Source organism: Orcinus orca, chromosome 14 (assembly GCF_937001465.1).
Source record: "Orcinus orca chromosome 14, mOrcOrc1.1, whole genome shotgun sequence".
NCBI lineage: Eukaryota > Metazoa > Chordata > Mammalia > Artiodactyla > Delphinidae > Orcinus > Orcinus orca.
In genome coordinates, this window is record NC_064572.1 from 84,408,719 (window position 1) to 84,423,954 (window position 15,236).

At 45.1% G+C, this 15,236-nt stretch overlaps 1 protein-coding gene across 1 annotated transcript in view; it reads right to left on the reverse strand.

Moving 5' to 3' along the window:
- ADAM12 (ADAM metallopeptidase domain 12) overlaps positions 1–15,236 on the reverse strand; it is a 387,388-nt gene that overhangs the window by 79,739 nt on the left and 292,413 nt on the right. The window contains exons 9-11 of the mRNA XM_004265717.3: positions 12,141–12,310; positions 9,197–9,281; positions 5,486–5,634 (exon numbers count right to left, since the gene is read on the reverse strand). Coding sequence (XP_004265765.1) covers positions 5,486–5,634; positions 9,197–9,281; positions 12,141–12,310 — 404 coding nt within the window. The remainder of the gene's footprint in view (positions 1–5,485; positions 5,635–9,196; positions 9,282–12,140; positions 12,311–15,236) is intronic.

Below are 15,236 nucleotides of genomic sequence, written 5' to 3' on the forward strand. Positions count from 1 at the left end.
AATTTTCTCCTTATCTTTTAGAGGCACAACTGAAGTACTTATAGATGATGTTATGATACCCAGGATTGTGTAAATAGATGAGATTAGGTGCCCCTGTGGTGAGCCCCATGGTACCCCAAAATGTCCCCTATCAGCCCTGAGCTTCCAGTCTGTAATCAGCAGTTTACTTGCCTGGGATCCCTAGCACAATATAAGGGCCTAGAAATCGAGGTTCCTGCCTTTTGTGTCTGTGGCCCCGCTCTGCACCTTGGAATCTGGCACACAGGCACCCAGAAAATACAAGCTGGGTAAATGAGTGGTTTTGCTATAATTGGTCACCCAGCCCTGTTTCCTGAGTTGGAGGCAGGGCCTGTGTCCTCTCAGCTTTCCTGAGAGAAGGTTGAACTTGGGTGGAGGCCATCCAGCTGTGATCCACGTCCAGACAGCTGTGCAGCAGGGAGGTATGTGATGAATGTTTCCTGAATTGAATTATACGGAATCGAATGAGCCAATTATCCACACTTCTGAGGAAGTGGAATGGCAATGCTTTCACCTTGAACGTGGTGATTTGATCTACTGGTAGACGTAGAATGCCCAACCTCAGCTGAATGTGAATTATCCACACCCCTGGTGAGCGAGCAGGCGGTAACCCGCGTTCGCTTATTTTCTCGGCCCACAGTCTCCAGGGCGCTCTACGCACTGCCCTCCACTGTCCCTTGGCAGCCAGGCAGCACATTCTTTGCTTGAGAGCCGTCTGCCAGTCTGGATTAAACAAAACCCAAACAGCCCCAAGCTCTGAATCTTAGTATCAGCATGAAAACTATGGCTTCAGATATACCAGATATCTAGATCTGTATATATCCCTTCAGATTTATAGAGTGTGGAAGCGCTCTTTTGTGGCTGTTGAAGTAGAGCCCTTAAAGAATCTTACTAGAGGAAAAGCAAAGTGAAATCCTAAACAGAAGAGAACCTTTGACGTCAGGTCTACAAGACCGCTGAGGTGAGCGGGTGAAGCTGCGGTGTGACCCGCCCCCCGGTGTGCTAGCGCAGGCTCCTGCTTAAGGGATTCCAAGTGCCTAGTAATGACACTGAAATAAAACGAGAGTTTATATACCATTTCTTTTTTGACAAGAAGCTCCCCCCTATTTTTTACAGACAGTAAACCCCTTAATTTGGCAAACTACAATAGCTCAGATGCTACGCCATCTTCTTAAAAGTGAAGAATTCTTAAAAGAAAACTCAGATCATGTTACTGTCCCACCTAAACCCCTCCAATGATGGTTCCCTGCCCTAGAGATGAATCCACGTTCCTACCGCGGCGTGGGCTTTGCGTGCTCTGGCCCCTCCTTTCTCTCTAGTGGCATCAGCACCACTTCCCTCCAGCCCCACCCCATTCCGATCCAGCCCCACCAGCCACTGGCTTCCCGTCAGCGATGCTTTCCCTCCTCATGGTGTCCCCCCTGCCCAAGCCCATGTCCTTCCATCTCTGCAGGCTCTCCATCCCTCTCTTCCTGTTGGTCTTGGCTTAAACGTCATCTCCACGGAGAGGTCTCCCCCAAACCACTAATTAATGTCGGGTCCCCCAGCCCACGTGTCTCCTTTCTATCCTCTTCCTTTTCTTCCTTCATAGCACTTCTTCCAACCTGCAGTTTTTGATTTACTGTTTTTCCAGACTGTCTTCCCCACAAGAACGCAAGTTCCATGAGGGCAAGAAAAGGGTCTGTCCTGTTCGTGCTGAAATAACCCCAACATCTATCAAAGCAGGTGGCACGCTGCAGGAGCTGAGTTACCGTGGGTTTCCAATCCAGCTGCATCCCCTCAAGAGATGGCTCTTTGACTCCAACTCTCACAGTAACAGAAAATTTTCCGCGAAAAAATAAAAGGGAGCTCTGAGAGTAGTTTTTGAATGTTAATACTGCCTTTTTTTTCTACTCTAGGAAGTGACATTTACTATTATAGCAAATATTCTTTTCCCAAAGTGCTCCAATTATTCACGTTTTTCTTACTCCCATAAATGTGGCACTTAGTCCTTAACCCCTTGAAGACCAAATGCTCCAAGACGCTCATCAATGGGTGGACTCAACTGAGTTCAATCTCCCACACGAATCCCCAGATACTGCTTTTGCCAAGGAGTAATTTCCAAGACAGGCCTTAATGTTAACAATCCAAAGACACACAACACACTCACACACACTCACACACACTCACACACACTCACAGACTCGCAGTGATTAATGATACAAACTGTAAGGACACCCCCGCCAACTATTCCCGTAACACGCAACTGAAGTCATGACCCCCAGGTTTAAAAGAATTGTCCTCCATCCTCGTCTTTTTAGGCCTTTGGGTCCAATTCGTCAACGATAGCAGTTGGTGAAATGTCAGGGTTAGGATTCTGGAATGTTTTGATAAAGAATAAACAAGGGGTATTAAGGGATGCATTTCTTTCCTTTAAACCATCTGCAGTACATGGTTCTTTTCGATTCTGGGAGACTTTCGTATGGTGAAAGCAGTCCTTGATTCATCTCTTTGCAAGTCACCTTTGGGGCTGAGACTTAAATCACATTTTAACATTTGCCACTCATGTCTGAATCAGCAGTGGGGAGGAAGCTGGGAGGAAGGTTCGGGTGTGGGCCAGTTGAAAATGAGCCGCTCACACAGACACCACGGGCACTTACATGGCACTGGAAGCGCTTTCCAGCAACTATAAGCAGGAATTCTGAAAAAACAAAAAAGCCTTTAACTCTTCAATGGTTCCAAGGTCCCTGTAAGCTAAATAATAATACCTCCATATATTTGTGGAGTGATTTACAATTTACAAAGACACATGATCTCATTTAATCCACTCTCCCACTCTCGTGGGGACTCTATGAGGTAAGAGAATGACCACGTCGAGATAATACTGGAGATTAAAAGCAGCCTGGAAATTCTAAAAAGGGTGATGGATGACTGAGATGGCCAGAACAGCTTGACCTCCTCCTTACTGTGGGCTTTTGTGATTAATTCACCCACTTGCTTAGGAAGTTTCTTTCCATCTGAGAAAATTAAAAACACCACTCTCTGGACAGGAATGTGGGATCATAAATGAGAACCAAATAGAAAAGATTTACGCGAAAGCACGAGCTCAGCAAAAGAGGAAACTCAGAAATCGCTAATAAGGTATAAATCAAGGAAAGGCTATTAGCAAACCCCTGGTCAGAAAAAAGAAGCTTTTTAAGTGATTTGCTGAGCCCTTAACAATACCATTTCTACCTATGATTTTCAAATATCTCCAGGGTAATTTGGCTTGCAATCCTTAAACGCTGCCATGAAGACTTTCCAATTTGAAGGGATTTACACAGAATTACAGAGAGTACCAGAAAGCAATGCCTTGCTATTGTGCCTCCAGAGCTGTAGGACTCTTAGGGCTGTAGGGTCTTCCTCATCTGTGCATTCTCCACAACAAAAAACACAGGAGTCACAGGATTTGTTGAATGTGCGAACAAACAAGTGAAAGAATAGGTGGATGAATGAATGGATGGATGGATGGAATGATGAAAAGATGGACAAGTGGATGGATGCGTGGATGGGAGGAAGGAAGGACAGAAGGAAGGAAGGAAGGAAGGAAAAATAAAGACTGATCACTCATTTTACTGATAAAAACATAAGAGCCAGAGGGGCTACTAATTTGCTTGTTTTACCAAAAACAACTAGTGTCAGAATTGAGGCTACCAGGCCTCTTCAATCCCAGTGTAACATCCCCAATCTAGATTTTCCTCTCTTCCATTCGTCTCTTTTATCACGAGTTCTGGAACATTAACAATATTAACAATCCAATCTTAGTCTTTGAGAACCACTTTTGGAGGCACATAGGCTGGTGTGTTTGTGCCTACTTAATAATCAGGGAGATTAAGCACAGGCTGAATTTTCCGTGGCCACTTGGAGCTCATCAGGAATGAGAAAGCATGAAGACCACTCAGTTTCACGTCACCTTCCTGCCAATCTCCTCCCCAGAGAGTCTGGACCCTATCTGGGCTGGTGGAATGTTGGAAACAGAAGACACCCGCAGGCCCTGGCCCAACCTCACCCCCTAAGAAGGGATTCTTTGCCCCAAATACCCAACAAGCAGCTATTCTGCCCCTGCCCGGGGAGTTTAAATGACAAGGGGCACACTACTTCTGGCAGCAACCTGCCTCCCTTTGGGGAAGCTCCCCTCATTGAGTTTTGCAACATTTCACTTCCTGTTGGTGTTGGGCCTAAGATACTTTCACTTCCTGCTCAGGTTCTAGGCTTCTGTCATCACAGACTCAGAGAGCAAGTTCCTCTACTAGGTCTTGGTGAGTCCCTGGAATTGTGCTTAAGACAGACCCTCGAGCAAAAACAATGCACACCTGAAGGCTTTGTGCTGACGGTGGTGACGGACCGGAGAAGCAGTGCCTTGCTGGGGAAAGACGCCTTAGCGACCAGCTCCCGTGAAACGACACGATGTGAGCCATGAAGTTCTGCCCTACAGGCCATTCAAGAGGAGGCCCACGAGGCTATTGGTTGTAAGAGCATAACCACGTTCTGTAACGATCCATCCCTCTTCCGGCACTTTCAATCCTCTTTAAGCAGGTGCCCCGCCCCCCGCGTACACCACGACCTCGCAGAGGCCAGCCTTCGGGCTGCCCGTCCGCACTTGCTTCTTGTTCCCAGTGCTACCTTTCAGCAAACTCAGAGAGCAGACTTGGCCTAGGAAGTGCCGTAAAGATAAAAGCACTGGGAAGGTCTCAAGGTACAAAAAGGAAGCCGGCATCATAACAAGTGCGTGCTTTCCTCCACTAGTGAAAATCTTCCTACGTTAGCACACCATTCTAGTTTGGGAGGGGCCCGTAGAGGTGTAGGGACACATCGTAATCTGTAATCACTCCAAGTTGCATCTATTTCTACCTCCTCTGAATGCTGCAGTAATGAAACTGTCTTCCTTTTTTCCTGGGTGAATCAAGTCTAGCGTTTCAGAAAGGCATGAAATGAGGAAGAATGACATAATTTACTGAAAAGGAAAAGTCCCATCATTTAAACCTTTAAGATCTGAGAAGGGGATGTGGTATTAGAGGCGGGGACCCTACAAATCCCCAAGCTACTGACACATTTCAGCTCCGCCCCAGGGCCAACCCAGAGGGAAGACGCACGTCCCCCGCACGGGACCCATCTAACCGCGCCCACTTTGCCCCGTGGCTTTACCACGCCCAGACGGAGCTGTAGGTGCGAATCAAAACCAGGTGCTGGGATTGTAGGGTAATTCGCGATCTCTGAACAAAGACGGGATCCGTGCCCACCACTTCTCAGGGAGGCGCTCAGGCCTCACGCCCTGTGCTCTGCAATCTGGGTGCTTCTCTCACGGAAGCACGGTCCACGGAATTTCTTTCGGGAAGCTTCCATGGGCGCTCTGGGCAGAAAACCAGGGAGCTCTTTGCCCAGCTGTTTCCCAATACATATGTCAAGCTGCATCCCGACTCTCAGAGCAGCTGGAAGCATCAGTACTTGCCCGGTTGAGGGGTTCATGATGCAGCCTCCTTTGTCAGCAGCCGTTCTGCAGCTACAGCCCCTCTCCAGGGTGTCATGGTTCATCCCGAAATTGTGTCCCAGCTCATGGGCCAGGGTCACAGCTGCGCCAAGGGGACTGTCTGAATGGTCCTCAAAGAAAATACAAGAGCACAATGTATAGTTCACGTCTTTTTGGCCTCTTTCCCGGCCACCCCCCTCCCCTCAGCCCTGGCCCCCAGATATTTATCTTTTATAAACATTTAATGGAGTCCAATCTCCTACAAGGACCGAGATAGAGCCCCATTATATAGTTCAAACTTAAAAAAAGACTTGATCTATTTTATTCAACTAGTTTGGGGGCCCCTCTGCTGAAGAATGCATTCCTCATGAATACACGTAGGATTCCTTGTGTCTTTACATGAAATAATCAGGGCAATCATTTCCCTCTCGCTTCCTACAATCTCTCACAAGACACCATTCTACTGAATGAAGCAAAAAGTTGTCCTGTATCATAGGAAGAAGCAGCTCGTTCCTTCACGGGTAATGAAAGTACCGTTTTCTCCTTGATTGAGACGATGCTGGTATAAAGTCGTTAGGGGAAGCATCCTTTGAACAGTATAAGTAAGATCTGAGCGAGTGTTACTGAGTATGCCTCTTGCTGTCTACTTGGTAGAGAAGGGTCCTTGGAAAATTCATAAGAATGCACCATAAAAGCTAACGACATCGCGTCATCTGTTTGAAGACTCATTGGATTAAGATTGTTATCCAGTTGTGCCTTACTCTTGCTGGCCCTTTGTTTTGTCAGGTAGATTTTGGAAATGGATGGAGGCATCCTGACTCTCTGACTTTTGCTCTTGGGATTCCACTCAACCTTTTGCTTGGTTTTGGAAGGCAGGTTCTCCACCCAGCAAGCACTGCTTGGCCACCCTTAACTTAGTGGAGTGCATGCATGGCTTGGCTAAAGAGATATTAGAAATTAATTTTTAAAATATCATTACTCAACTTTAACAAACTAAACTCAGTTGATTTGCAGAAATGGTGCCCATGATTGGTGTTTCTGCAAGAGCCTGCACACCACAGAGTAATGAAGGTAACATTGAATCCTGCTTTGTGCTACCCAGGAAGGAGATAAGAGGCTACCCAAGAGGTTTCCAGGAAACAGCGACACTGTGCTTTAGAGAACGCATTATTCCTGTACAGACAACCTTTGTAAGGTTGTCTTACGGGGCCTCTTGATATAGGTGTGTTCATATAAGGTTTTATAGGCTTGTTGGCGGTTACAGCTGTAGCTACCTTTCTCACTGGCCCTCAGTCTAAGAAAAGAGTGTCATGTCAAGGAACCAAGTTATTCTTAGAATAGATGAAATTCCTAACAAATGACTTTGTTTAGATTTTAGTTTCCTGTTGCAGGAAGCTTCGCAAACGTGTTTCAGGAAATCGATTTTCTTCAATCTAAGAATGCTGAGGGCTGAATCTAGCATGCTTTGGCACAAAAATTCAAGGAATTCATCCTTAAAAAATGATTCTTCATCAGATTCTTTTGTATCACTGAATATCTTGGTTTTGTCTTGAATTGCCTAATTGTTTCACACTCTTTCACGCATAGGTGATTATACACAGAATGTCTCTTAAGAGACCCTGATAAACAGTTCGTATTTCTAATAAGACAAAAACCTATTTCTTTATTTCTGGCGTTATCTCCAAACCAAGACTGTTTTAGTCCAGTTAGATACAAAGGCACGGCTTGAAGTGACTAAAATTAGCGATCTGTTCTATTTTGGAAAAATAGAGAAATAGTACAGAACTCAAATTTTCAGTGTGATTAGGATTCCTGCTTCCTTGCGACATGATCTCCTTCCTCTTAGATTTGTGAGTCCTTGAAAGAGGCACGGTCGTACGTAACACCCATGAATTCGACTTTAGAGACACAATAGGAGAAAGTCTAGACGCTTTAGATCTGGTCAAGATACTGATTTTGTTGATCTCATGAATGTTATAGAAACTGAAGGAGCGGTGGACTTTCAGCCTACATGATGCTTCTCTTCTATGTGGAGTAAACGAACAGTGAGCCTAAGGATGGTCTTTACTGCTGGCCGGCCCATCAAACATTTCTTATTGATTAACTCTGGTTGACTTGATTCCTATTGCAGTACATACATCTGCTTCTATTTCCCCACATTCATTTTGATCTTTTTTTTCTTTAAATAGGCTTCCCTGTCTCCTTTTAAAGAAGGAATCTTGACCAAATGCTTGCATGGAAACAGAATAAAGGACGTGAACTTTAAAAAGTTGCTTAATACCATCAGATCGGTTATAAGAACCTCTGAACACTCCACAGCTGCAGAACCCGCCATACTTATAAGGAATTCAGTTTCAGCTCTAAAAAATATTTACGCCAATTTTAAGTGGCAAAGTCAGTAGCGATGGACCATGGAACCATGAAACAGAAAATGATTCCCTCTTAAAACTTTACGGGCTGCTCTGTAAAAAGACCGTTGGGATCTGACTTGAAATGAACCTGGCATCAACAAAACCCAAACTTTCCAGTGACTTCCATGGTGGAGATCACTGGAAGGCTTCCAGGTTCAAAGGAAACCAGAGGGTAGCCCTTCGAAGCCAGAAGTCCACTGGGTGAGTGCCATCCCTCCAAACAGCCTCCTCAGCCTACACGGTCAGTGAATGTTTATGTTAATTACCAGCGCCACCCAGAGAAGAGGAAAATATTCATTGTGGATATTCACTAAGAAGATTAGGCTGGGCAGTACGTGGAGAGCAAATAAAAGTCAGCAGAACGTTACTCCTTCAGCCCTTTAATACAATGGAATATTCACAAATGTTCTGTTTGAAAAACGTGGAGGAATTCATGGTTTCTTGGTAGGGCAAGCTTCTGTTTGTTTAACAGAGATGGTGGAATCGTCTCCGAGGACACTCCCTATCTGAGGGCTGGTGCAGAGGGGACACTCTGTTTTCCCATCAGAGTCAGTGACAGCATGGGGTGAAAACCTTTCCTTTAGTTACCTGATGAAGGGGAACCTGTCAGAGTTACCTCCCTCTTAAATTCACAAGAAACAAGTCCCCAAGAGTCTCCCCATTCTATTTCCTTTTACAGACATATGTAATATGACAAAATGATCCTGTAAAGCAATAAACCTAGGTCTCTGCCTTCCAAGAATAAGGTTAGTGTAAAGACAGATTGGACACTGGCTAGGAGGTATGTCAAGCATTTGCAGTGGTAAATAGTTAAAAACCTCAGACTTTTGGCTATCGTGCCTGGAGGGAGAACAATCGGAAAGCCATTCTAACGGCAATATTTGGTGAGATCACAGCCCATCCCAGAAGCTGAGCAATGGGGGGAACCCCAGTGACCTGGCTCATCCCAGTGCTGGGAGGAATTCCTGGATGGAGGCGGGTGGATCAAAATCCCACTTGAAACTTTCTCTCCGCAAAAGGTGTAGACTGGCTTTCACTGGGCTGTTTTCACACACTCAGCCTTCCTGTGTGCGGCTTGACGTGTTTTATAAACAGTCCCTAGAGTGCTGTCGGGTATGGCAGATCATAAGCAGAGCTAGAAAAAGGGTAGAATTATGTCTAAGAAGCATTAAAGAAAAGGACCTAACTCTACAAAGTCTGGTGAAAGTAGAGATTTCCTGGGAAATCATCAAGAGAATTGGGTCTGGACTTGGCTGTCGGATTCTCGGTGCTCCTGGCTTACCATGACGATCCCCCCGGACTGTTCTGCCGTGCACATGCTCATGATGGGCGCCATGCCGATGGTGGTCCCCTGGAAATACACTCCACTAGAAAGAAAAGAAAGGACTTTCTTAAGTCAGTATAAGGACATTTTCTAATATTTGAAATTCGGTTGGACGTTCCGACATTCCAACAGGAAAACTGCACAAGCATAGGCAAAGACGAAAAGAGGGGCATGAGGGTATGTTTACAGGTGATTTTTATCTTTGGTTCTCCTAAAATTTATCTTCCAGTTCACCATCGTCTCCTAATCCTTTCAGATTTTTGTTTTCAAGACTCGGGACAACAGCTAGTCACGACTTATATAAGTTGTAACCTGCTATTTTCTAATGAACTGGGCGGGGAACTGTTCCTTTGAAACCATGTCTGCTGACGTTAGGGCTGAAAAGAGTCACAGAGCATCACTGTTAACAAGTGAAAGGCATTAGATGCTTTACTAGATTTTCTGTTGCAGCTGAGTTTTGCTTTCCTGGGTAACATTACAATTAGGCCAGAAACCCAAACTCTTCCCAAATGTCCTGCTGATATAGCTTGCAAAAGTGAGACTGGCAGAAAAATGATTGACCCTCTGGAGTCAGTGTAGAAATTAGCACCCACAAAGCCTTGGCATCCCAGGAGGAAGCTTCCGGAAGGGGAGCTCATGGCTTAGGCGTGGCTTTTCCCCTATATGGAATCTTAATCAATGAGTAATGACATCAAGGCCTCTTTAATGCAATGCTAGTAAGTCCAACCTCATGCATTAAAAATTAAAAACTGTATTTGCTGAATCTCCTTTAAGGGAAAAAGTGACTTACCCATGTTATCTTGGCCATGTACATATATAGCTATTACACAAATTATTTGAAAAGTTATATATTTAGCAGTGCTCAGTTGGATGAAATGGGATAAGTATATACAAAATATAACCTCACCTATGTATGTATGTATGTATCCAATCACCCATCTCTCCATCCAGCCAACCAGCCATCCTATTACACGCATATGTACAGTAGTAGTGATTGCAGCTTTTATATTTACATCTATATAGACCGTTTTAACAGATACAATTATACCTATATATATATATAAATAAGGTTATATAAGAGGCTAATTTACTTCCAGATGTTCAAGTTGGACAGACTCCATTTGGGGGAAAAAAATCAAAACAAAACACTCTGACTCTATTTTTAGTAGTTCAGGCTTAATCAATGCATAAAATATGAGGCAACCACAAATATCCAGGGTGGGAAAAAAAAAACAGCCCCATGAAATGGCCAAAGTAAATCATCAGGGAATGCCCACAGGCTCAGTTCAGAGGAAGGCCTCTGCGAAAGTGAGGTTAGGGTAGGACTGCCTTTCAGCTTCCCATAAATGTTCAGTAAACTAGATCCAATTTGTCAAAGAAAAGTGTCTCTGACCCTAAGGCTTTCAATTCAGTGATATGAGCGACATGAGAACATAATAATGGCATAAACTGTTTAAGAATCTTAATAAAAAGCTGTTCAGTTTAGGGAAAACCTACTCCATACCAACTTAGATAATGACATTTTTTGTTTAACTATAAAGGTGTCTGTAACATGTTACCAATGTATTATACTATATCATAGGTGTGCTTTCCCTCATTTTATTATCTTCATGACCCTCATCACGCTCTGAAATGTCTTTGTTTGTTATTGCCTTCTCCCAGTAAACTGGAGACTCCCAAAAGTGGGGAGGTTTACAATGTTGGTCACCATTATGTTCAAAGCCCCTAAAACATGTTTTGTTCCTCGTTTGTGCTCAATACACATTGATTGAACAACAGAACACAAGGTTAATCTGCGACACTGCTGGTATTCTCTGATCTAGAAAACCAAGAGTAACAGCAAAACAGGAGGGATAAAGATTTTCTTTCTCCAGGCAGCTGACAACGATCACCCTAATGTACTGCCTTCAGATCTTGCATAAATATTTTTCACTAATAATGACAGAAAATGAGCTTTTAAAAAATATACTACTCAGGACAACTTTATATCAAGACTAAGCCTAGAGGGAGGGATAAATTGGGAGTTAGGGATTGACATATACACACCACTCTATTTAAAATAGAGAACCGACAAGGACCTACTGTATAGCACAGGGAACTCTGCTCAATATTCTGTAATAACTTAAATGGGAAAAGAATTCAAAAAAGAATAGATACCTGTATATGTATAACTGCATCGCTCTGCTGTACACCTGACACTAACACAACATTGTTAATCAACTATACTCCAATATAAAATAAAAATTGAACAAAAAAGAAACGAAAAGGTCAATAAACAAATAAATAAAAACATGAGAGAAAAACATGAAAAAAAGAAAAGTATTTGTGAATATCAAAATGTTATTTCGATTGTCTTTATGACACATATAATCTGTAAATTAAATTTGAGAAGTCATAATAAAAACCCTCATGGATTAATAGTATTAAAAAAAAAAAAAAGACTTGGGACTTCCCTGGCGGTCCAGTGGTTAAGACTCCACGCTTCCACTGCAGGGGGCGCGGGTTCAATGCCTGGCCGGGGATTGAACTAAGATCCCGCGTGCTGTGCGGTGCCACCAAAAAAGAGAGAAAAAAAAGACTCAGCCTGGAAACAGTTGCATAGAGGAAATGTCCAGGTGTTAGACGAAGGAAATAAGACATCAGCCAGAGGGATAGTTTTCCCAGGGAATGCAGAGAAAGACTTTTCCAACAGCCCCCAATTTCAATCGAGATGGCCTCTCCCCTCCCCCCCACCCCGCCCCCGCAGTGTGGGCTGAGAAGCCCCCTTTGCCCCTGGTCCAGTCAGTGTGTTCTGCTGAATGATGTGCAGCTTCGTGGACTGCCGGGTGAGGCTAAGAGGGAGAGCAGGTGTGCTGAGATCACTCTTTTATTTTAAGCAAAGGAGAGACAACAGATGCCTTACCTGATAAGCTGTGCGTTGTCATGGGATTTGCGAGGTAGAAGCTTCATCTTTCTCCAGTCCAGAAACTCGTGGAGGCTCGTGAATGGGTCCTGACTTATGGAGCATTTGTCGATGTCGTTCCACACCTCTACGCCCACCAACACGATTCGAATGTTCAGCGGTCTGTAAAACTGAGGGAGACAGAAGACAGGCATCCCTGGGGGATCACGTTAATGAGAACTTACCATGCCGAGTAGAACAGACTGGCAAGTTCTGAACTCCATTGCCGTGACATGAAAAATCTCTCTGTGCTCCTTGTTCCCGTGGCATTAGAACTGGAGGAATATTTTCAGTGTCTGATGCAAGGTGATGTGCTAACTGGGTTCTCAAATGTGGTTGACCAATTAGATGTTAGAGTTGCCAGTCTTTCTGATGTCTGCCCTAATTTGTAGGGAAGCACACATTTCAACCGATTCACTGGTGATTTGAAATGGGCGTATAGATGTGTTATTATTGCTAAAGTCGTCACATTACAGCTGAAGACTGCCAGTTCATATCTACTGCAAGAAAAACAGTAAGTGAATTAGGGTCTTTCAGACACTCTGCCAAGTGCAGTAATTTGTTCATTTTAAGAGAAATGTTCTACCTGTGAGTTACTGAAAATGAATCTGTATTAATTTTTCAGCAAAAAATCAGATTTTGCTGACCCTGTCATATTCTGTCACCTATAATTGACCCAGAAGGTTTTAACTGAATGAACAGATCAGTATCTTTCAGGGTGATAAAGGCATGCACAGAACCCTTCTCCAGGAACTTTGAGGACCATTCTTCCCACAGCCAGTTCACCAACAGCGTCATGGGAAAGGTCTGGTAAAGGAAGTTCCTCTGTTTTCAGGCATACCACTCACTTCAAGTCTTCTTGCTTTTCTGCTCCCCCCCCCCCATCTTTCTGTGTCCTGACTTCAACCTACAGCCCTTTCTCCACAAACAGATCATCTTGGGTTGGAAGCAGGTAGAGCAACTCTTCCAATGTCTATGGGATAGTTTTGTCCCAGACGAGCTTACTAGGGCAGGATGAGGGGTCAGGGTAGAGGTAAGAATTCCCCATTGCCCCCGACTACCTTGCTACCCCCATGGTATCACACAGACATGGAGACGGCTCTTTGCTCAGGGTCCAGGGGGTAAGGAAGTGGGAATCATCTGGCTGGCTGTACAATCTTTCAAAGCCTGCAACGTGTAAGGCAGTGCGCAATGAGAACATCCTCATCTTCTGATACTCCAGGCAGCCAAGGAGAAAGATGTGGCAGCTAAAGTCAAGCTCCAGATGGGAGCAGGTCCTATTCTTAGTTGCTAGAAGCCTCTGAGCCAACAAATAACAAAAATCACAGAAGCTCCGCATCTGATAGTTAAGCCCCATTCCAATGTGCTGAGCTCAAGGGCAATAAACTCCATGAGGCTGAGCACTGACCCCGGGTTCTGACCCACAAAAGGCAGGTTCATCTTTTCCCTCGCTGATCTCTCCCCAGTCATCTGGTGAGCATTAGGTTAGCAGAAGAATGTGACTGAAGCACAAACTACATCACAGAGTCTAAACTGATCACAGCGGTCCAAGTTGGTTTCAAGCAGATAACAATTATGGGCATTACATTAATAAGTTAATGAGACAATTATACGACCTAAATGCTGCCTTACAGCTTGTTTTTAATCAAGAATTGCTTCGCCTGTGGTATCCACTTGCAAGCTCCCAGCCCAGGCTTTCCAGGCAAAATCAAGGTCCTGGCCCCATCTGGACTCTGAGCGCACATGCCTGGTTGCTATGCTTCCCTGGAGAGCTCACCCTTTTGGCTGTGTTACAGACAACAGCGATCAGAAGGGGGAAACGCAGGCGATCCAGTGCCGACGTCCACACCAGCCTGCCAAGGGACATCCTCAGGGGCAGAGGCCCCGCGTGGGCTGCAGGGTCGTCATCTGTGCTGGGGACGCCATGTTTGCCTCTAGAGAGCGTCATACGGAAGTGGTCGCTAAGGTCTGTCAAGGTCTAACCGTCATCATTTCTCAGAGCTGGCTTGGGGGCTTACTGATCAAGGGTCTTTTCATAATAGTAATGGGTTGTAGTTTCCATTTATTAGCCGTCTCAAATCACAGAACAGATTTCATATCTAGAAGCATAAAATACAGTCCCTCCTCTCAACACTGGTGCTACGGATTAACTGTCGCATATGCTAAACTCACGCCACGTCATCACAGCAGTCCCATTGCTGCCTGTTGGGATGCTCTTCCCAGGGCTCTGCTGGTGGCTTCCCTTCGGTTCCTCCTAATAACAATGACCACAGCTAACACTTAATGAGCATTTCCAACGTCCTAGGCACAGTGCCATGCGCTTTCCAGCCCGTAGGTCTCTCGGTCCTCGCAACACTCTGCGAGTTAAGAACTATTATTATTTCCGCGTTACGGTCAAGGATGTTGAGACAAGGAGGGACCAGGTAGACTGCTCGAGACATGACTGGCATAGCCGGGTTTAAGCACAGGCAGGCTGGTGCCCGGGTTCTAAACCACTAAGTAACCCAGCCAGGTAAGGGCGAGTACTGAGATTCCCTTCCAAGATGATCCATTGCGACCCCAGGCCCAGAGAGAAGGACAACTGGAGCTTGGCAGCCGTCTGCCTAGCCTATGAATCCCAGGACGCATGTGGACGCCGTCCAAGACCAGCTGAACTGAGTCACCCATTAACATAGCCGCGGCAAGAATCTGGCTGTATGCTAGGCTTGGCACTGGCACAAAGAGCGAGGATTAGGATACCTTGCTCCCAAATGCTCAGAGGTCAGCATGAGGCTCAAGGCAGGGGATACTTAGCCATTATTGCAGTAAATGCCAAGCGAGTGAACTGCCAAGAAGGGCGCAAACAGGAAGTTCAGGGGATGCTGGGCTTGAGGGCTCAAAGAAGGCTTTCTAGAAGAAGCGGATCTGAGAAAACATGGGTAGGATTACAGGGAGGTCTGCTGGGGTCCAACACGGGAATGTGCACCCCTCAGGCAACTGGTTTGAGAAGGGGGGGGACGAGGACTCACACAAGAGGGAAAATACCTGAAGTTAAACCCACAGAAGATGAGTCCTTCA